General features: G+C 36.9%; 1 protein-coding gene across 4 annotated transcripts in view; it reads right to left on the bottom strand.

Moving 5' to 3' along the window:
* Positions 1–1153: 1153 nt before the first annotated feature.
* The window catches only part of MME (membrane metalloendopeptidase), a 91138-nt gene continuing 67586 nt past the window's right edge, over positions 1154–24705 (bottom strand). For 3 of the 4 annotated variants that reach the window (XM_060297618.2, XM_030844646.3, XM_060297617.2), the window contains 6 exons: positions 19458–19577; positions 17620–17753; positions 17216–17281; positions 14163–14258; positions 13743–13819; positions 1154–2344 (listed from right to left, as the gene is read on the bottom strand). In XM_060297618.2, coding sequence (XP_060153601.1) covers positions 2245–2344; positions 13743–13819; positions 14163–14258; positions 17216–17281; positions 17620–17753; positions 19458–19577 — 593 coding nt within the window. In that variant the 3' untranslated portion in view covers positions 1154–2244. The remainder of the gene's footprint in view (positions 2345–13742; positions 13820–14162; positions 14259–17215; positions 17282–17619; positions 17754–19457; positions 19578–24705) is intronic. The other variant, XM_030844647.3, reaches the window with a different exon arrangement.

The raw sequence follows: 24705 nt of genomic DNA on the forward strand, positions 1-24705 counted from the left end.
CCTTTTTATAATCTGTACCAGTCACTCTTCAGTTCTGGTTCTTCAGCTGCTCTGACAGGATGGAAATTAAATAATTCAGAGATCGCTTTTCTCTTCAGCACTGGATGCTCCAACTATTAATACTACTTAGGAATGTCTTAAGTTTACTTTAAGGAAATATACACATAAGTATACTTTGAATTATCCACAATAAAGGTGGTAGTGATAAAGGAGAAAAAGATAAAGTTTTATCCATGAATAGCCTGAAACTGTATTTTCCATATTTATAATAATTTTAGGAAGGATTTGTGGAAATTAGCCCATTAAAATCTCAAGTACATAAAGATGATAATACACAAGGATGTTCATAATTGCACTACTTGTAACAGCCCCAAACTGGAAACTCCTCAAGTGGATCAACAATGGAAGGGATGAATTGTAGTATAGTCACACACAACAGAATAGTGTTCAGCAATGAGAACAAAGAATCCACAATCACATGCAACAATACAGATGAATCTCACAAACGGAAAGCTGAGTGAAAGAAGCCAGACGCAAAAGAATACATGCTGAACGATTCTCTTTACATAAAAGACAAAAACAGGCAAAACTAATGGATGATATTAGAAGTCAGGACAGTAGTTGTCCTTGGAAGAGTGAAGTGATAATTGGGAGAAGGGGCTTCTACGGCGCTAGTAATGTTCTGTTTCTCAGAAGTCCTGGTTACAGGGACATGTTCAGTGGGAGAAAGTTCATTGAGCTGTACACTTATGTTTTTAAATTTTGGTATATATGTTATATTTTAATACCATTTTAAAAAAACATGTAAATGGACATTTTTCAAGAGGCAGGAAAACCAACACTCATATTTTGGATGTTCCTTCATTTTCATGCTTTGTTAGGAAAAATAAGTATTTTGGACTCCTTTTGTAAAATATTAATCAAGTAATGAAATGAACTAAACTTGCAAACAGGACAGGAAAACAGAACATAAAAGCCTTGAGAGCTGAGTTGCTATCAGGGACTAGACCTCCCCCTCCCAGAACTCTAGGTGAGTTAGAATTTTAGAAGCAAGTCCATTGGATGTGTAGAAGCGTCTCATTTCTATCCAGAAATGCGCTTTCCAAAGCTAGATGGCTGGCACAATAAGCTTAGTGAGTAATGGGTTCACAATTTCAATTTATTATCAAAATATTTCCATCAGATGACAAACCTGAAAAGATAAGGAGATGCAGAGCTACATAGATGCAGTTTTGCCCTTTTATCATGGCCACCTTCAGGGACAGATTTAATTTTGAAAATCCTGCTTGTAAACCACAACTCTCATGTATCTTTAGACCACTGTCCAATGGCAATTTTTACCCCAAAGTTTGTGCTTAAAGCTTTTCATCAATATGATTTATAAGTTTAAAAAGTCTCAAATCTTCATCTGTACATCACTTTACAGATCTTGGTTCATAACTATTTATCTTGGTCTGAAGCTTCAATATTCAATGATTACCTATAATAACAATTCCTTAGTCATAAGTGTAGTTAATAATTAAATATAAAAATTATTATTTACACATTACTACAAATCTCTTAAAAAGACCAAGTTTTGAGAGAGAGAGAACAAGAAATTGCTTAGAAAATTGCAGGGAGCCTCAAGAATCTCATTATCAGTCAAAGCAGGTACAACAAAAAACAGTTTCAGACACTCATTTTTGCCCTAAGAGTGCTTAAAATACAATGCTCTCAGAATGAGTAACTGATGATTGGCAAAATTAGATTAAAACTACTTTAAGGCCCAAGGCCCCAATATGTATAAGAATTCTTTGGAAGAGTTTTGAAGGAGCATAAATTTTGCAAATAAAAGTAAAAATAAGTACATTGGCAACATGTTTTTAACTCTCACGTCACTGCTGTGCTTTTGGTGCCAACGGAATTCTTCCACCTCTTCTTTCTCCCTTTGATTAGAAATGCCGGTCTACATCAAGAGAAAACATCAAACTGGCAGATCATATGAGAAACAGCAATGAATGGCAATATTCTCTTTAGAGATTAAGCATTATTTATACAGTGAGAAGTGATTGATTTGATAGACATTAGACCTCTCCTCCCTCCACATTTTTCCAGAGTAACCTAGCTTCATTTTTATTGCTCTCATCCCTGTGAACTATCTCCACGTAATCAGTGAGCTCTCTGGTCCTTTTTCTCTCAGATAGAGTTCCCCATTTCTGTGATGTGGGCAAGTCTAGCCAAGGACTGCACCGCTTCTTCTGAAGATTACCAAACCCTGCATTTCTTTTCTGGATTCATGTACGAGTTCTTGTGGCAATGAAAGGCTTCTGAAAACTCAGGAGAGTTCTGCAAAGTCCCAATAATCCTGTGAAACAAACAAAAGTCACCATCAGCATTTGATACTCATGTCCATACCATGCAGGAGCTCTACTGAATTTTTTTTATGTAGGCCAGCTGTGTAGGTTTGGAACTTTCAGTTTAAAAGGAAATTTAAAAAGAAAACAAACAAAAAAACAACTGGTAGAATGAGCCCTTTCCTTTTCATTAACAGAATGTTTAAATGGAGAGGTAGCAAACTACAGGAGTTAAAAGCAGATTTTGAAGACAGATGGCATGGTTTGAATCCTGGTTATGAGTCGTATTTATTTAGCTTCTCTGTGCCTCAGTTTCCTTTTCAGTAAAATGCATATAATAATATTACCTGCATCTTAGGCTTGGTATGGGGAGTCAATTTATAAACACGCTATATGTGTTTGTAAGAAAAGTGAATAATTCATATTTGGAATTGCAGTTATTTTAAGAAGAATTTGGTTAAAGAATAAAATTATGATTTCTTACTGTATCTTGAAAGGCCTCACACAATAACTTTCAATATAATAGACTTTAAATAGATATTTGATTTAATAGGGAAGATAACAATTATTTTCTTTTTTCCCAAAAGAACCCCACAGATATCAGAAACTGGATTCAGCCTGAAAGGGTTGGCAACATGTCAATTTCCTCTTAACTCTAACCCCAATAGGCAAAAACAACACTGTCCAGCCCATTACTGGCACCAAGCAGCATTTGAGGGGCAGACAGGTCAGTACAGTGATGCAGAGGTGATGTTTTCCCATCAACCCTGAACCAGCTCCTTCCCTTCTCTTCCCACTGGGACCATCCCATCTCAGCCACCTTGGGCTTACTGAGATCTCCCTACATGGTAGATGTGTGGACATGTATACATCCTAGCGTTTCTCTCCCCTCTGACCCCTTCTCCACCCAGCAGTCAGAGTGAGCTTTAAAATTTGAATCAAGTTCAGTCATTCTCTTACTTAAAACCCTCCAGGGGCTTGAAGGATATTCAAACTCCTCTCCACGTCTCCAGCGTCCTTATGGCTCCAGACTACCTTCCAGGCCTCCTCATGGTCTGTCTCTCCTCCGGTTCCTCATGAAGCTCAAACTACACAGATTCACTTTCCATTATGCAAACTCGCCAAGCTCTTGCCCTCTTCTGGACCTGCTGTTCCTGCCAACCACACTGCCTGCAAAAGTTACTCCCTAGTGCCTACACGGCTAACTCCTTCTCAGTCTTCATGCCGCTGCTTCAACACACCTCCTCAGAGGTCTCCTTGGAACAGTCTACGTGAGTCTCTCCCACCTGTGCTAGCCTGTCACAGCACTTATCACGATGTGCAATGATTTTTCTCTCCTTCTTTACTTCCCGACATACTCTCTACACTATAATCTCTATGAGGACAAAATACTGTGTATACCTTGTTCCCGGCTGCACCGCCAAAGACCAGCACAGTGCTTTGCTTATTGCAGGACTCCGGAAATAATGAATGAGCCCGTCACCTGGCCATGGTGATTATATGCAGAGAGTAACAGGGCATTACGAAGAAAAATACTGCTCAGTGTTTTTGGTTTATTTGCTACTGTGGACCAACCAGAGAGAGGAAGAAAGCATTTTCTTTCCCTATCTCCATTCCACGTCGAATTTCTAAAAGTTCTCCTTCCTACTGTGTCACCCATCACCACATCAGCTATTTCTCAAACCCCACTATCCTTCAGGGAGGAAAACTTTTTTGGTTGTATGTTTTTGAGGACTCCTAGAGGAGTCTTAAAGATGGAAAGGAATCTCTCTGGTATGAAGGGCTGGGGGTTGAAGTTGGGGAGGGTAGAGCAGAAGAATTTACCTCTATTCGTCCACTGGCTGGAGAGGGAGAAGACTGGCCTCCCCAAGACTGAAGAGGGGCCCAGTAAAGGCAGGTTATATGAATGACAAGGACGTGCCTGTCACTGTGAGCAGGGCCCCGAGAGGACTTCTGATAGGATGGTACGTGGCTGTCGAGGAGGCTGAACGTCCAGAGGGGCAGTTCTTGCCTCCCTTGACCATGACCAATGGAAGGAAATGGAGCCACCCGACTTCAGATAGGGCGATCAGACTGCAAGGATGTCAGCACCCATCGCAGGCTGGGAAAGGAGGTTATTCCCTAATTTCTAGGCTCATGAGATGCCTTTGGATTCCAGTATAACCCTAGAAAGGAGTACACTGAAAATGACTGAAATTAAATTTCTCACCTCTTGGCTTTGGGTGGGAGCCTAGAGTTTGAATTAATTTGATTAATAATAATAATAATATGTCATTTCTTACACCTGAAAGTTCGAACAAGTTCACTTGATACATGGTCAAAGTGATCATATATGTAAGAATATAAAGATTTTAGACATCAGGGATTTATATTAGTACCTTTAAGGTTCTAGGCTCACAGACTCGGAGTTACAGAGGTGCTTTGATTCATTTAATCTGATCCTCTTCCTACATTAGGAAGCCCTATACACTGGCTGAGGGACAGTATTCTGGTGGTCTGACTGTTCCTCTAGCTGGGGAGCAAGCTCCCTGATGGACAGGGTAAGCATTTGAGGGTCGTTGGCTGAAAGAGCTGCTTTTTCTTTTGTTTTTTACTTTATTAACATTTTTTCAAGGGATTGTTGTCTTAGATATCACCGTATGGAGATAAGTACTTCAGTAAAAATGTCCAAACCCAAGACGTAATTCTACATTTCTCTTAAAAATATTAAAGAAATTTAAAAAAACCCACAAACCTTAAAACAAGAAAGTCTTCACAAGACACCATTGGGATTTGGCCATGCAGCAACACCCAAACTAATGCACACTCAGCCCTCTGTCTCCATTCCAGCTCCTCTCTTTCCATCCAAAAACTTCCATTTAGATAATATGATTCTGAATAATTAGGTCAACAATGTACCAAGGCTTCACTTATTTTCCTAGGACTCTAATTAGTGTTTGGTTGTTTATAACATCAAATCTTTGGATGGATGACATAATCTATTTCAAAATGTGGATACATTATTAAAGTGAATCCCTTCACTAAGAGTGGGATCATAATTCATTTTTAAATGAATTTCATGCTATATGAAAACTATGTAGTTTTTGTGTTGTGTTTATAATAACAGAATATAATAAAAGTTTTTATTGATTATTTCCTAGAGTAAGTTACTTGAAATTTTTACTTTAATATATAAAATATATACTGCTGCTGTTTTATCATACTACTGCTATTTATTCCCATGGCAAATAATCACTTGTATTGAAAATACCTAAGATATGTGGAGCTGAACATCATGTAACCAACAATGAACTTTATATCTGACTACTCCTGCTTGAATTTAACTGTTTTTTTTTCTTTTTCATTACTGAATGAGCATTTTACAATTAATGAGTTCTCTGACAATCTTTTGCTACGTCTCTTAAATAAACAACTAGGCTACAAGGTTAACCAGCTTCATTCATGAGTAAACTGTCCAATTTTTATCATTAACTGATGTTCAGGATTCTTTTAAAGTAAGGTCACGTTGGTCTACACATGTTCCTCTATAAATTCATGAAGAAATAAATGCCTGAATAGATTCCCAGGTATGGGCTAAAGATTAATAAGTGCTAATAGAAATTCTTCAAGGCCCACCAAAATCCACACCATTTATAAAATGTCAGAAACCAATGCTAATATTTAAGGTAAATGGAGGAAACATCAGTATTTCAAAGAGGGTTTAACTTAGGCATACTAAATCATAGAATAATAAGGAACAAAATAGCCATATTACTTTAAAATGTCTAAATAAAACACTAGAAAGAATACTTTTTAAAAGTATTAGATATTAAGCTGTGGAAAACATTTCTAGCATTATTAGTGGTGTAGGTTCTATAAAGTGTCCTTTATTCTGACTGGAAGATGATCTCAAGCAATATAGGTATCTAAATTAGCACCATACTATTTAGGTAGCAGACATTGATATCACTTTGTCTATTTGGACTTACTTTAAAAAATTATCAGTGACTTCCCTGGTGGTGCAGTGGATAGGAATCTGCCTGCCAAGGCAGGAGACATGGGTTCGAACCCTAGTCCGGGAAGATCCCACATGCGGCAGAGCAACTAAGCCTGTGCGCCACAACTACTGAGCCTACACTCTAGAACCCATGAGCCACAGCTACTGAGCCCTCATGACACAACTATGGAAGACTGCATGTGTACAGCTCGTGCTCCGCAACAAGAGAAGCCAGCATGATGAGAAGCCTGCACACCGCAACGAAGAACAGCCCGCGCACCGCAACGAAGAGCAGCCCCCACTCGCCACAACTAGAGAAAGCCTGCACAACTAGAGAAAGCCTGCACATAGCAACAAAGACCCAACGCAGCCAAAAATAAAAATAAATAAATAAATTTATTTATTAAAAAAATTGATCAGACCCTTATATCTTATACAGAAATATTATATCTATACACCATGATCAAGTGGGGTTTATCCCAGGAATGCAAGGATTCTTCAATATATGCAAATCAGTCAGGGATACACCATATTAACAAACTGACGGAGAAAAACCATATGATCATCTCAATAGATGCAGAAAAATCTTTTGACGAAATTCAACACCCATTTATGATAAGAACCCTCCAGAAAGTAGGCATAGAGGGAAATTACCTCAACATAATAAAGGCCGTATATGACAAACCCACAGCCAACATCATTCTCAATGGTGAAAAGCTGAAACCATTTCCTCTAAGATCAGGAACAAGACAAGGTTGTCCACTCTCACCACTATTATTCAACATACTTTTGGAAGTTTTACTCACAGCAATCAGAGAAGAAAAAGAAATAAAAGCAATACAAATCGGTAAAGAAGAAGTTAAGCTGTCACTGCTTGCAGATGACATGATACTATACATAGAGAATCCTAAAGATGCTACCAGAAAACTCCTAGAACTAATCAATGAATTTGGTAAAGTAGCAGGATACAAAATTAATGCACAGAAATCTCTGGCATTCCTATACACTAATGATGAAAAATCTGAAAGAGAAATTAAGGAAACACTCCCATTTACCATTGCAACAAAAAGAATAAAATACCTAGGAATAAGCCTACCTAAGGAGACAAAAGACCTGTATGCAGAAAACTATAAGACCCTGATGAAGGAAACTAAAGATGATACAAACAGATGGAGAGATGTGCCATGTTCTTGGATTGGAAGAATCAACATTGTGAAAATGACTATACAATCCAAAGCAATCTACAGATTCAATGCAATCTCTATCAAACTACCAATGGCATTTTTCACAGAACTAGAACAAAAAATTTCACAACTTGTATGGAAACACAAAGGACCCCAGATAGCCAAAGCAATCTGGAGGAAGAAAAACGGAGCTGGAGGAATCAGGATCCTGGACTTCAGACTATACTACAAAGCTACAGTACTCAAGACAGTATGGTACTGGCACAAAAACAGAAAGATAGATGAAGGAAACAGGATAGAAAGCCCAGAGATAAACCCACACACCTATGGTCACCTTATTCTTGATAAAGGAGGCAAGACTATACAATGGAGAAAAGACAGTCTCTTCAATAAGTGGTGCTGGGAAAACTGGACAGCTACATGTAAAAGAATGAAATTAGAACACTCCCTAACACCATACACAAAAATAAACTCAAAATGGATTAAAGACCTAAATGTAAGGCCAGACACTATCAAACTCTTAGAGGAAAACATAGGCAGAACACTCTATGACATAAATCACAGACCCACCTCCTAGAGAAACAGAAATAAAAACAAAAATAAACAAATGGGACCTAATGAAACTTAAAAGCTTTTGCACAGCAAAGGAAACCATAAACAAAATGAAAAGACAACCTACAGAATGGGAGAAAATATTTGCAAATGAAGCAACTGACAGAGAACTAATCTCCAAAATTTACAAGCAGCTCATGCAGCTCAATATCAAAAAAACAAACAACCCAATCCAAAACTGGGTAGAAGACCTAAACAGACATTTCTCCAAAGAAGATATACAGATCGCCAACAAACCCATGAAAGAATGCTCAACATCACTAATCATTAGAGAAATGCAAATCAAAACTACAATGAGGTATCACCTCACACCAGTCAGAATGGCCATCATCAAAAAATCTAGAAACAATAAATGCTGGAGAGGGTGTGGAGAAAAGGGAACCCTCTTGCACTGTTGGTGGGAATGTACTTTGATACAGCCACTATGGAGAACAGTATGGAGGTTCCTTAGTAAACTACAAATAGAACTACCATACCACCCAGCAATCCCACTACTGGTCATATGCCCTGAGAAAACCATAATTCAAAAAGAGTCATGTTGGCTGCCCTGGTGACGCAGTGGTTGAGAATCTGCCTGCCAATGCAGGGGACACGGGTTAGAGCCCTGGTCTGGGAAGATCCCACATGCCGCGGAGCAACTAGGCCCATGAGCCACAACTACTGAGCCTGTGCCTCTGGAGCCTGTGCTCCGCAACAAGAGAGGCCGTGATAGTGAGAGGTCTGCACACTGCGATGAAGAGTGGCCCCCACTTGCCGCAACTAGAGAAAGCCCTCGCACAGAAATGAAGACCCAACACAGCCAAAATAATTAATTAATTAATTAAGACCACATATTAAAAAAAAAAAGAGTCATGTGCCACAATGTTCATTGCAGCTCTATTTACTATAACCAGGACATGGAAGCAACCTAAGTGTCCATCAACAGATGAATGGATAAAGAAGATGTGGCACATATATACAATGGAATATTACTCAGCCATAAAAAGAAATGAAATTGAGTTATTTGTAGTGAGGTGGATGGACCTAGAGTCTGTCCTACAGAGTGAAGTAAGTCAGAAAGAGAAAAACAAATACTGTATGCTAACACATATATATGGAATTTAAAAAAATGGTTATGAGGAACCTGGGGCCATAAAGGAATAAAGACCCAGATGTAGAGAATGGACTTGAGGATGTGGGGATGGGGATGGGTAAGCTGTGACAAAGCGAGAGAGTGGCATGGACATATATACACTACCAAATGTAAAATAGCTAGCTAGTGGGAAGCAGCTGCATAGCACAGGGAGATCAGCTCGGTGCTTTGTGACCACCTAGAGGGGTGGGATAGGGAGGGTGGCAGGGAGGGAGACGCAAGAGGGAAGAGATATGGGAACATATGTATATGTATAACTGATCCACTTTGTTATAAAGCAGAAACTAACACACCATTGAAAAGCAATTATACTCCAATAAAGATGTAAAAAAAAAATACTACTATGCAGGCACAAAGACACAATGTGTAAAAAGCATAGTGTTTTGTACATGCTAAGTTTTCAATAAATTTTACTTATCATTATTAAAAAAAAAGAAGTGTCATGTACCACAGTGTTCATTGCAGCTCTATTTACAATAGCCAGGACATGGAAGCAACCTAAGTGTCCATCGACAGATGAATGGATAAAGAAGATGTGGCACATATATACAATGGAATATTACTCAGCCATAAAAAGAAATGAAATTGAGTTATTTGTAGTGAGGTGGATGGACATAGAGTCTGTCCTACAGAGTGAAGTAAGTCAGAAAGAGGAAAACAAATACTGTATGTTAACACATATATATGGAATAAAAAAAAATGGTTATGAGGAACCTGGGGCCGTAAAGGAAAAAAGACGCAGATGTAGAGAATGGACTTGAGGACGTGGGGAGGGGGAAGGGAAAGGGTAAGCTGGGATGAAGTGAGAGAGTAGCATGGACATATATACACTACCAAATGTAAAATAGCTAGCTAGTGGGAAGCAGCCGCATAGCACAGGGAGCTCAGCTCGGTGCTTTGTGACCACCTAGAGGGGTGGGATAGGGAGGGAGACACAAGAGGGAGGAGATATGGGGATATATGTATATGTACAGCTGATTCACTTGTTATAAAGCAGAAACTAACACACCATTGTAAAGCAATTATACTCCAATAAAGATGTTAAAAAAAGAAATATTATATCTGAATAACTTTAGAAACACATTTATAGATCATATAGTAAATATTATCATAACAACCGTTCCCTGAAGTGACTGTAGACAGCTAACAGAAGCTGGATTTCCAAAATGAAGTCATTTAAATTTCTAGAATATCATAAGGAAACGGCTTTGCTTTAAATACTAAAGTTTTAGAGGTTTATTTTAAAGTACAAAAAACTTTAGTTAGGAAGAATAAAATAATTATAGCTTAGACCTAACATGGTTTTATAGATTCAGCTTTATATGGTTTTATAGATTCTTTACAGTTATACTTTGCCTTTTGCTTTTGATACTGTGGTTATTTAAGCATAAGGTTACAAAATTGCCCTTTGTTTCAGAAATGTTTCTACAGAAACCACCATGCACAATTTTTCAATAGCAACTCAATGTCTATTAGTTTTTAAGGTTCTTTAAAAAAATGTGTTTTACTTTGTACAGCCAGGAAGCAGCCTGTTTCCAAAACTAAGTGTGACCTCAACCTTTTGCCAAGGAAATCCCTTTACATCCAGAGAAAATAATAATTTCCTTGACAAAAGGTTGGCATTCCATTTACCCTTTTAAAAAATCAACACATACTTCTCTTATTATGAATGAAAAATGGTCAAAGAGGCATCTTTTGGACCAGAACAAAGAAAATAAAAGTTACAAATAATTCTACATGTTTCTAATAAAATACTTTTTTCAATTTAAAATTGGGGGTATAAAACAATTACATATTTACCTACATGATCACTTAACCAGTGATCAGTTACTGACATTTTGAGCTATGCAGACATAAGAAATGAGGGGAAAAAAAAAAGCCCTTAACTGTCAGCTAACATGGAATGTTGCAAAATCCATATACTTTATTCATAGGAACTCTTATCCTGTTCGTATCTCTCTCATGTAAAAGTAATTCAAGTACTAATTTTCAAACACATATACGTAATAGGCACTTCATATATATTAACATTAATCCTCCTAGCAGCTCTCATGATAATTTAATCCTCACTTTATATATCAAGAAATTGAGACCCAGAAGTTAAGGAATAGCTCATAAACGGCAGAGCCATTGATGGAACTCAAGGGTTTCTTACTTCAAAGCTTGCATTCATTTTTTACTATAAAGTATAATGATATGTTTTCTGAGCTAATTGGAATGGAGGAATGGCACAGTTGAATGCAGGCAATACCTTAACAAGAAAGAGAACTAGGGAAGAGACAAACAAATAGAAAAACTCTAATAAAAAAAATAAACTGAAAAGTCAAGAAAATCACCATTAATGTCTCTGTAGGGTAGGAATAAATAACTCCACATGTTATAGCTTCTGAGGCTTTCACTAACTCAATAAACAGTGAAACTATAAGTAATAGTCATAACAGAAGTCTGTGTCATCAAAAAAAGAAAACTTAGGTTTTCTTCAGGATACTGTGTTAATAAGGCAGGAAGTTAGAAAAGTTATTTTAAACAGAGAAATTTTAATCCACGGGTTAAGATAAAAATGTTAATACTCAAGAGACAAATGTTAGCTGTCAAAAATTAATGTGCCACCTCTTGTTCTCTGAGGATGCCAGATGTAGAAGGTACTATATTAATATTATTTAAATCCACCTAGGCTTTTTATGGATATATGTTTTTGTTCATGAGGATATGTAGTGCAGAGCTTTGACAAATTAGATTGTTATGGTCATTTGTGTGAGCTTATCTGTTATCCTCAGATTGTTAGATCTTAACCTCTGAAACTTTAGTAAGGAAAAAGACAACTTTAAAAAATTAAAGCTATTGAATCATTGTTGTACACCAGGAATTAACATGGTGTTGTAAGTCAATTATGCTCAAAAACAAACAAATACACTCAGAGAAAACGCTATCAGATTTGTGGTTACCAGAGGTGGGAGGTGGGGAGGAGGGGAATTGGATAAAGGTAGTCAAAAGGTACAAACTTAAGGTACAAACTTCCAGTTATAAGATAAATAAGTACCAGGGATGTAATATACATGATACATATAATTAACACTGCTGTATGTTATATATGACAGTTAAGAGAGTAAAACCTATGAGTTCTCATTACAAAGAAAAAATGTTTTTTTCATCTAATTTTGTATCTATATGAGATGATGGATGTTCAATAAAGTTATTATGGTAATCACTTCATGATGTATGCAAGTCAAACCCTTATGCTGTACCTCTTAAACTTATACAGTGCTGTATGTTAATTATCTCAATAAAACTGGAAGAAAAATTTTAAAAAGAAAAGAAAAGAAAAATTAAAACCAGAAGTTACAAAACCATAATGACAATTGATCCAGGGACTTTCGTTGCTCATTACCGAAAAAGAAGCTAATTTGTATATCCTAGCAAGACTAAATTTAGCTTGCACTATACATATAATAGGCGTACAATAATCAATTGTTGAGTGAATGAATTTTGAAAAAACTGCTAAGGCAAACACCAAATGATGATGATGATGATACTAGAACAAGCTGAGAAAATTCTTTAATTTTAAATGTGCTATTTTATTGTTTCACAACTGCATGAGTTTTTTCCCCAGGAGTGAATAGTCTGGGCAGTATGTTCATATCTATTTTAGGAAGATCTTTTAAAATTGGCCCATTAGTTTTCTTTTGTTCTCAAACTCTGTTTTCCACAAACCTACAAAATTTTTAACTGGTTTTTCACACACTCATGCCTGAGAGGTGCTGCTGTTGATCAATGAATCAGTGATGAAGATTTTAGTGCCTGCGGAAGAGGTAGGAATTAGGAATTCAGTCCTAAAATAGATACATGGGGGTCTAGAATTTGACACTCAAATGCTGGTTGCTTGATTCTCTTTCAATCCAGTATTCTCTTAGGTTTTCTGATTTGGGATGGATTTTAGATATCTTATAACTCAACTTTCCACTCTGCACAGAATTTTTCTCCAGCATCCCTAGCAGATTGTTCTCTGACTTCTCCTTCATGGTACTCTCTCCTGGAGCTTTGGGGATAACTTTGCTCCAAAGTTATTAGAGGTTGAGACCTCTAATTACTGGAAAGTTTCTCTCTGTGTTGAATGGAAATCTTTCTTTGGAACAGCTACTCATTGGTTCTAGGCCTAAGCCTTTTGCAACCTCTTAGAAATGTCTCTCTAGCTTTAAATAGAGTCACTCTTCTGAGGTGACATCTTTGTTGGAATTCATCAAGCACTGGACCTAGGTCACATATATTCTGAGGATAACAGCAGTCACGGCTATGCTTGTGTAAACATGACATTTATCTTGAAGTGTTCTGTTACTCCTTTCTGAGACCCTCAAAAAGAAAAAAGAAAAAAGAAAAAAAAAAAGAAGGAAAAAGAAAAGTACTGGATTTCCAAATTTTACAGAATCATCGAGTTAGAAAAAACCCTCCAAATTTGAAATAATGGAGCCAATATTGGAGCACCTCAACAGATATTCATAACCACGCACCTAAAATTGCCTGGACTGTGCACATCTGTTTTAATGGAGTTGACTGCATACTCTGGCCTATAGGTCCCACACCACACCTAGGGACAGAAATAGAAAAAAGAAAGCAGCATACTTAGGTTCCATCAAGGATTATTTGTTTGGGCAATCTGGAGGAAAAGCAAACTTCCTATCGCAAAAGTTAAATTGGAATTCTGCATTCCTCAACCAATTACTCTTCAAATAATGTTCAATAATAGGCAGCCAGGAACATAATTATCATTAATACGGTCTGACGGTCTGTTACACACAATGAAAGTTAGTCAATCAAATGCTCTGCCACAATGGATTAAAACGAGAAAACTCAGTATGCAATATCTAACGTACTATGAAATTATAACTCAAGATGATTTTCATATCTATCAATCAAGAAAGATACAATACCTGGGCAAAATTCAAGAAGAACAGTTGTTTGTGATTTAGGTCAAGTCCAGGAAGTAATTTTTCTTCACCATGCTTTTTAACATAATTTTGATAGGCCTAGGCAGTTAATGAAAGAGAAACATGATGTTTATAATTTCCAAATTTATATATAAATCTATGCAAAGATCATGTAACCAAGTAATTAAACTTTTATATCAGAATCACCATAATAATATATTTAGTTATGGCAACCTACAAGTATTTAATGGATTAGAAAGAAAACTAGTATTTACTTACAAATGCTCTGAAAAGAACAAGATTAATGACTAACAGATGATAAAAGCCTAGCATATGTCAGATGATCAGCAAATGTTAGCTGAATGAATGGATGACTTAAATAGTGATGAAAAACTTATCTAAATGTTGTTATATAGATGGGTGAGTCTAGCCAGTTGGAAGAAAAGATTGCCAATGGAGTCTGTAATTGCTATACTTGGCCTGGGTACTACTCTCAGCAAAAGAGACTCACACCAGACTTCATATGAGTGATTCCTGACAAAAGTCAAGGGAGTCTCTTAACAGCCCTTAGAGGCCTAGCACCCTATGATTCTAAGAATAAGGATGTGCAATTATTACGGCCCCCTGAAGACAGGGCAAAATAGATTGAACCTCAGTCACATTAAGAAAAAGGAATTTAGATTACATGAACATCAGGAAATTTTCTTAATTCTTAAGGATCTATAGACACTATTGAAAAATGTAGTTTTCCTCTACTAAATACACTTAAGAAAAGGATTGACAACAAACTTTCTGAGATGTGTTAGTTTCAGTTTAATACAAAGAAAGGTGATATTAGATACGCAGAAGATATATTTCTTTTCTTCTTACTTGCCATCAACATAGATTTATTGAGTCTGTAATGTGCAAAGATGCTGGGGATATGGGAAAGACTTGAGCCTACTCCTCTTAGGGAGCTCATAATCTAGCAGGGAGCATTACAAGTCAAGATTTCATGTATAATAACATATTTGTACAATTGTAATTTGCTTCATTATTATAAATCTGTACTTGTTCTACATGAGGATCTCCATGCAACTACCCTTAACCCAGACTTAGGCTGAAGTTTTACAGCAGTGATTCTCAATCTGGTTGCGTATTAGAATCACCATAGAGGAAGGCCCAATGCCTTCCACTTCCAGGCAAGATGGAGTGACAGGGACTGAATTTACCCTCCCACTGAAATGACCAAATGATAGACAAAATATATTAAACAATGGTTTGCATGACACTAGACATCAGGCAAAAAGGAAAGTCATCTCTGGGAGATGGTAAACAAATGGAGGAGCCTTACGATTGCCCCAGCTTTTTGACTTGAGCATTTCCAGGCCACAAAATAGAGCAGGAAGGCCCAGTGGGAGCCTGGCAGACTCCTTGAGAGGGTGAGGAGAAGGGGCTGAGAATTCAGGGACACCAAGGAAAGGGTAATGAAGAGGAGAAAGCTGCAGAGAAACAGACTCTCAGAGATCAATGGCCCCTCAGGTATTCAGCTGAGTACCTGAGTATGCATGTGAGCAAACTACCCAAGGCTAGGGAAGAAACTACAGAAAAGGATTAGAGATAAAAACGTCTGGTATCACACAAGACAAGAACGAAAGATTCACACTGTAGGTCCTTGCCTCAGCAGTGAAGAATAATTATCCCTAGACTGAGCACTACCCCAGACATGCCTAACAAATTGTAAAAGCAAGATCTAACAGGACCAAGCCATTTCTGAGGAATTTAATGGCATCCTAGAATAAAGCTCAAGAATATTTAGAGGAAAACAAAAATATCTACCACCCAAAAAGGTAAAATGCACAACGTCTGGCATCCAGTAAAAAAATTTCCAAGTATTCAAAGAAGCAGTAATCTACCATCTCCCAGGACTTGGCTGGAACTCATTCTTTTGGAAACTTTGCAGCCAGATTAATTTCCCAAGCCTCACACTTTGATCATCCAGGGTCACTGCCAAGTCACAGGCCCCACCAGTCAACTCTCCTGCATTACTCTGATAATTCCCTCCTCCCCTCCAACCCAAACATCTCGATGGAGAACAAATAACCCTATATCCTCCCCCACTCCAATGAATATTCCATCCATCTTTATGTCAGTAGCCTGATTCTATCCTGTGGACACCTTGTCCCCTGTATCCTCTCAAGTGGACTCTGTTTTTTCTCCCACATGTGGGCTACCTCAGCATTGGGAAAACAACTCAAAATCATGCTCACTCCTTGCTGCTTCCAAGACCATTATTCCTCCACTGTTTTGTGAAAACCCCTACTTTTCCTTGTGCACATAGTATCCACTAGACCATGTTTAATCCTTGTTCAAATCATCAAATAATGGCATATTTTATGGAGGGTGCGAAGCTGGATCTCCAGTACCAAGTGCCAAACACATAGTAAAGCCCTCAGAAAGTATCGTCGAATGTTAAGAATGAAGGGAAGTCCAAATGAGATTCTAAGGGATGCTCCAACAATACACTCCTCTGAGTCTAATGGTTTACACCATTACAAGGCCCCATGCTGGGACCATATCACTTCAGTCCCTCACTGTCATTGTAATGGACTGTAGTTTAATATTATGCCTGTGGTTTATGTTGATTATTGTTCCCAAATACTGCTTCATCTGCCATGAAACTGAGGGTCATGCTCAGTACATCAATCAATGACTCTAAAATAAACCTTTCTATATACTATCTTTTCTAAAATAACTATTTCAGAGGTTATTTCTTAGAAAAATATCGCCTCCTCTGTGGAACTTGCTTATCTCAATTCTATCATTAAAATATTCTGTGTTTCCTTTTCTCCTTGGCTTCTTCAAAGCTTAGAGGCTGGTATTCAGCTCAATCATATCAACTGTATTGCCCCTTCTGGTTAGCATATTTACAATCCCTTTCTCCTTGTGAATTTTCCATTTTCTTGTCATCCATTTATTGCTTACATTATATGTTTTTTGCAAAAGGCTTTAAATGAGTGATTAAATATGATCAATATACACTCCAATCACTAAAAGGGGAAGAAAATATTACTCACTCTGTATGCTTGGCCAATACCACCATTATCAGCAATGTTTTCTCCTAGTGTGTTAATTCCATTGAGCTGTTAAAAAAAAAAGACACTTAAAGACCCTTAACTATGTTTGGATTGTTAAGAAAACATCAATAGGGCTTCCCTGGTGGCGCAGTGGTTGAGAGTCCGCCTGCCAATGCAGGGGACACGGGTTCGAGCCCTGGTCCAGGAAGATCCCACATGCCACGGAGCAACTAAGCCCGTGAGCCATGGCCGCTGGGCCTGCGTGTCCAGAGCTTGTGCTCTGCAACGGGAGAGGCCGCAACAGTGAGAGGCCCGCGTACCGCAAAAAAAAAAAAAAAAAAAGAAAGCATCAATAATTCATTTAAGATTGAATATAACTTTTCAAGAGAATGCTGATGACATACATGCTGTCCACCTGCTAGGTCCCAGGAGAAGTTTCCATATTGGTACACCATGCATTGGGATTGGTCTTTAAAATTATTTGCAGACTGTTGAGTCCACCAGTCAACGAGGTCTCCATCCTTGTTAAAGTTTCTGCCTGGAATATATATTTATTTAACTAAAATGGGAACTTATTACAATTGCAATAAGATATCTTTAATTCAAAGTGCAAGGACTGAAATACCAGTATGTGAGAGAACATTAAACTGGACAGATGATGAGATAAACTGTTCTGCTTTCTCAACCAGAATTGATGAAACCCCAGCTGCTGGGACTCTCTTTGCTGATATGCCTCAGTATTAATCCAGGTATGTCACCCACTTGGCTGTTGATGTCTCAGCCAAGGCCATCAGACAAACACTCCTGAAATCATGACTTGCTTCTGTTGGATGGTCTGTTTAATTTGATGTTTTGAGATTGTAAAGATGTCAATATTTCACTCTGGCATTCATTTCATATCTCAAACCCTTCATTAGACATTGCAGACTCATAGTTTTGCTATACTTCAAGGACAAAGAAAAAGTCACCTTTTCTCCTGGAGCTTTTTTGCTAATTTTTTTTTTTTTTTACTTTTTATTTTATATTGGAGTATAGTTGATTAACAATGTTGTGATAGTTTCAGATGTACAGCAAAGTGATCCAGTTATACATCTATTCTTTTTCAAATTCGTTTCCTATTTAGGTTGTTACATGATATTGAGCAGAATTCCCTGTGCTATACAGTAGGTCCTTGTTGGTTACCCATTTTAATATAGCAGTGTGTACATGTCAATCCCAAACTCCCTAACTATCCCTTCCGCCCAACCCTTCCCTTTGCTAATCTTAACTACATTGATCTTTCCCCTTTTGAGCTTTAGCAGCATTTATATACGTCATATGTTTGATACTTGATTTTATTATCTTTTAAACAGTTATCTATGATGTAGTGAATAAGAAAAGGGATATAAAGACAAGCTACCTGAACCCACATCCTGGTTCCACCAATTTCCAGTTTTGTAATTTTGAGCAAGTCTTATGTGCATCTATATTTTTCTGTTTGAAAAATGGAAATAGTATTAATACCTACCTGTGAAGTTTGTTGTGTAGTTTGAGTTAACAGAAGCTTAGTTAAGTCCTTCCTGTCTCCTTTTCTTCCTCTGTCTCTCTAAAGTTGGATTAAGGCTTCATTATTTTCCCTCTACTGTTCTCTTGTTATTTTCTTTCCACTTGTGAATCGATCTTTGTTATAACTTCAACTATTACCTCTTTACATATTTTACATCCTTACTTCTATTCCTCTCAAATTTCATTTCTAAAACTATTTTACATTTTGGGCAGCATGTAAACATTTAATTGCCTACTGTTTTCAAGGCCCTGAACTAGGTAGTAGGTGCAAGATGCAGCAAAAAATATGTCTCTGACCACAAGCAGTTAAAAGTCCTGTGGGCACCTTACTTTCTGAGTTTACATCTGATTTTTAAGACGTGGACTCTGCCCTCTAAAAGTCTAGAGAGATAAGACATAAACAATCATGAAATAAGACCAAACATTATCATTGGTGTTGACAAATATCACAATGTTTTCTCAATGTGAATATTTGTTTTATTCTGTCAGAGTAAAAAGCACACATTGCTAACCTCACTATTAGAAAATTCTGATCTTCTTAAGCAACAATTTAAAAGGAACACTAAAAGTGTGGTGATTATTAGACCAATGATATGCTGATGAATAAATGTGTTTTTGTATTGATAAATTATAATAACTCTTAATGAGGTTTACTAGGGTATATCTCAGCCAAAGAAAAGCATCAATTGCACTTTACCATTGTCATCGAAGCCATGGGTGATTTCGTGTCCTATGACCATGCCGATGCCCCCATAGTTCAATGAGTTAGACTGCTGGGCACTGAAGAACGGGGGCTGCAGAATGCCAGCTGGGAAGACTATGAAGAAAGAAGACAGTTAAGACTACTTGTGGTTTTATCCTGTGATGACAGGCCTGGGGTTGGCTTCTTGCCTGCTAAGCTGTTTTCCAGTATGTCAGTTTCACTTAATTGTGTACAAAAATCTTCTGTGATAGAAACAAATGCAGGTCTTTTATTGTTGATGACAGTAAAGAGTTCATCCCAGAGTGGCACCACATCTGTGAGTTATAATCATAATTGACTTTGTAACATCTATTAAGATTGTTTCCCCACTGTAAGGAGTTTAGAGCGAAGGAAAATTATCATCTTCATGCAGAAGGTCTTTTCCCCAACTGCAAATATTGGGGAGAAATAGTTACTTAATAATGGAAGTATTACTTTTAATGTATCTAACATTTTATCCATCTACAATAGCTTAGTAAATAAACAGAGCCACTCAATCGAAAGTATCCCCCAATTACACCACCCTTATTTATTTTCATCAAGGCATGTATGGCTATTTATGGTTGTTTGGTCCTTCTTTTTCTTGTCTGTCCCCATGGCACCTCAAATATTAGCTCATTGAGAGCACAGATTTGTTTGTACATACATGTGTTTGTTTTTGAGTCCATTTGAATTCTCAGTTCATTATCTCCAGCACCTAAAACTGGATGGTGCCTGGAACATAACAGGTGCTCAGGAAATGTGTTGAATAAATGAATAATCAATGATGATGAATCAATGAATGAATTTCCTACGGTGTCCTAAAGACTTTGCAAATAAATAAACTGTAATTTTTATGTCTACCCTGACATCTGTCTTACCTTGCTAACTTTCTACACTTAGGTGTCTCACACTATTTAAATTTCATGTGTCAGACATCAAACTCATCATTTTCCCTTCGAAGCCATCACTCTGACTTTATTATTTCTGCTAATAGCATGTGAAGGGTCTCAGTCACCCAAACTGAACATTTTTCTGTCTATCTTCGATGTCTCCTTTCTTTTATGAAGTCTCATATGATCTATTTAGGAAAAGATCAGGTCATGTACCTTCTTTCCAGTAGCATCTCTTCTGTTTATCTCCTCCTATCAGTCCTACTGCCACGTTCCTAGTTCACACTCTCATTCCTTGCCTCAAGAACTTAATTTCCTAATCGGTCTTCTTACTTCTAGTCTCACCCTACTACAATCTATCCTAAATCCAACCTATCTTGTCTGCCAATAAAAGTGCCACTGTAGTCATTATTTCTCCTCTGCTAGAACACCTTTGATGGCTTATCATTGCCATGATAGATAATCTAGATAATCTAACTAGATACAGCCTCTTCTTACTGGCCTTTGTCTCTATGGTCTTCTATTTCTCTGCCTCCTCCATACTCTCCCCTTCCCTCATAACGTCCATGGTTTTGTAATTGTATCTTTCATGTTCTACAATTCTAGTAACCACTGAAGCATTATGTTCTGTAATCGAAAAAAAATCATTAGTTTCAACACCTACTATGCATGCAAATCCCCGGGCCATTGCTACATGGGATATCAAGAATACAAGAGAAAGGCCCTGACCTTAAGAAATTTAAGACCTAGTTAATACAGAGTAGCAAATGTTGTTTCTTTGTCATTCAGGTGGAGTGAGTATGACATAACCTTGCAAGGTTTCAGGGATAAATATTAGATATTTACAGAGGAGACTTTAAAATACACTGGGCAATTTAAGTGCTCTCCAGATCTTTAAAAAAAATCTTGAAAGTTGCCATAACATTCAAAATTACAAAAAAAAAAATAGTTTTGTCCTTGGAGAATTTTGATGAACGTTATACCTCACGTGTAGCTGCCTGAGCTATCAACAGTGCCAAGAAATTATTTTTAGTTTGAAGTATAAAAATTATGTGCAGTACTTTATTAACTTAAAGTGAACACTATCTCCCACACTATGTACTTTGATTAAAATCCATCCATTATATAAAATGCTCTTATGAAATGTGCTATCAAGACTAAACATTAACTGTAAAGATCCTGCTGCTTTAATTATACCCTGATATGCCATTCTTCAGGCAAGTGATAAGATTTTTATGGCTCATATTAAATACTAGTCTTCAGGTTCAACTTTGCAAATTATGATTTCTCCTTTTACTCTGTCAGCTAAATATCTATGATGAGGATTTTCCCCATTAGCCTTATCACTGTTACTAGTAGGCATCACAACTCTTGATAATAACCAACTGCTTAGTTGTGCATTTTTTATGTTCATGATTGTCTACAAGTTAGTTAATTAAATAACTCATTGGTCCATGAAACAAAAGGCTGTTTCTACCCACCCCCAGCCCCTCACTGCCCTGGTTTATTTTTTTAAGGCTGCAAGCAATTCGACTTTAGAATCTTTGATATAAAGCTCAAGAGTGCATTCAGATAAACTCAATTTTGGTGGAAAAAATTAAACATTGTTTTTTATATCAAATGAAATAGCAATATGTTCAGAAACATTTACTCTTAATTCTCAAGTCTGAAAATAAGACTCCTAAGAATGACTAAGACAAGTTTAGAAAATTTAATTATGTCAAGGTAGTCATAGATCACCCAGACTGAGTACACTAAATAATCCATAAATTTCCTAAAATTTAAAAAAAATTTCTTGTTAATGAAAAAGGAGAATGCAGCAGTAGTAAGACTTCCCAAATGACTTGAGCATTTCCTTGGAAATGACTTGAAAGTTTAATAGGATGATTGAGTGGTGTCTGAAACTTACAGAGAAACATTTGACAAAACTTTCAAGCACAGCTTTCCTAACGGCATGAAAGATTCCTAAAGCTCCATGGAGTAACTATGAGTTATGACAAAAGTGGTGGGAATTGAATTAAACAGTAGAAATTACTAATATGAATAACTCCCTATACAATAATAAAACAAGTTATTTATCACCATAACACAAAAAGACCAATCCCATTAGAATTGTATGTGATCTAGCTTAGGGTATTTGTGTGAAGGTGGGAGGATCATTTATGAGACATGTTATTCTATACCAATTCTAATTATGTAATGCACATCATATCAAGTTCATTAAGACAGTGCTGCAAAAGTTATATCTCTAGGTATAGATAGACACACAAATACACTTTTATCAAGAAGAAAGATACAGATCTGGATCTTCAATTGTTTTTAGTTAAGACAATCCCCACTCTGGAGATTTAAATGAATTGTTAAGGAGAAAACGTATACATGTCAAATATTTCTCCTCTTGCATGACACTTTCCCTTTCTCTGAACTGCTTTTATTAGCAGATAAGCATATGAAAAGCATATGAAAAGACGTTAGCAATTTTTCAGATTTCTTATTTCCATCATATGAATTTACCTTGAGTATCTTTAAAAGGTCTTTCTTATATATTAAGAATGTTTATCACAGCCATTTCTTGACTATTCAGAGGATATTTGTCTACTTTGTGAAATGTTAGCACACTTTTACCTTCTTTTTCCTTTTGCTGTACGCTTGTTTGGTTTGAATGTATTAAATTCAAAATGAGAACATTCCCAGGTCTTCTCAGATCAGGGAATCTCTGAGGCAGACCAATTTTGAGCCAGCCTCAGGGCTATGGGGTAATTCAAAGCCAAACTAGGCCCATCTTGACCTAAACTGGGTGGACCTGCTCTAGAGAAGAAATGAAAGGATGAACATGCCAGAATGGTCCCACAGGTCTGTATGGCTCTTCTTATGGGGATGAATCAGTGTCAGGTCTGATAGGATCCTGAGCTGGATTAAAATAAAGCAATATCCCTTAGTCTGCCCTAATGCAGAATTCAAGTCAAGGCCACCTCAATTTGCCCTGGGATTCCATTAAAAGTCAATTATCCTGTTCTGTCCAAGTCTACAATGAACTAGATCTTACACTGACAGACCTCAAGAGGTCTTCAAAGTGAAGACTCTCCCAAGATAATGGAGCTTCTAAGAAAAGGTCTGAATGGTGTCTAGGAATACATAACAAAGATAGACTGCATGGGTTCTGAGTTGATCATTAAACAGGCTCTGATCTAGGTTTAGGTAATCATTTCACTAGCTGGGAGATATATTACCCTAGACTTCGAACTAACTGACTTTAACCCAGTACACATGCCTTAATTATTACCTATTTGTTATATAAAGACAAACTTTTCTGATCATAATTCATTTTCATCTCATGTACCAAAATAAGCTCCAGATAGACTAAAGATTTGCTCCAAAAATAAAAATCTATAAAAATACTAGAAGAAAATGTGGATGATTTCTTAATTTAACACTTCCTAGGTTTAAAAGCAATGGGGGTGGGGGGGAATTCCCTGGTGGTCCAGTGGTCAGGACTCAACAACTTTCACTGCCAAGGGCCTGGATTCAATCCCTTGTCGGGGAACTTAGATTCCACAAGCTGCGTGGCGTGGCCAAAAAATAAATAAATAAAATAAAAATAAAATAAAGGCAACGGGGGAAAGTGTCATCAAATTTTATCTTCCCTCTTGATTCTTGACTACACTGAGAAATGAAGGGCTGGACTGAGTACACCTGGAGAAGCTGGCTGTACTGTTTGTTTAGAATACTCCCACTGAAGTACTGAATCAGTTGGTTGCCTTTCTACATACTAAAAACCCTTGGGAAAAAATGGGTCTATCTGTGAGATACTTAAGAGAGAGTTTCAAGATGTCGCAGTATTCCCAGGAAGAGAAAAAAATATATCTTTGTTATATTAAGCCATTTCATTATTCATTATATTATTCACTCATGTATTAATTTCTATGCATATTTCTGTGATACTACTACTAGGGAACATATAAAATTTTTTTGATCAGAAGTGGTTAATAAATAAAATTTCATATGGTTCAACCTAGCATAATTGACTTTTCAACTTTCTGAGCCTCTTGGAATCTTCTAGAAAAAAAGATGATAAAGAACAGGACCATCTCTACCAGTGCCAGTGTACAAAATCGACAAAAAAATTGGATTTCTGAAAATTTGGTTCTTGGAATGTTAAACCACCTAAGATGCTGACACTTAGAAAGTCCTAAAGTTAATATAACTTTATGGCGATATAAGGGACTTTAAAAAAGTATTTAAAAATAAAATAAAAGTAGATAGAAATAAGACAAACCATTCAACTATAAATGAGAATATTGTAAAAGAAACAAAACTACTTAGTGTGATTT

The sequence above is a fragment of the Globicephala melas genome, chromosome 4 (assembly GCF_963455315.2).
Source record: "Globicephala melas chromosome 4, mGloMel1.2, whole genome shotgun sequence".
NCBI classification, from domain to species: Eukaryota; Metazoa; Chordata; class Mammalia; order Artiodactyla; family Delphinidae; genus Globicephala; species Globicephala melas.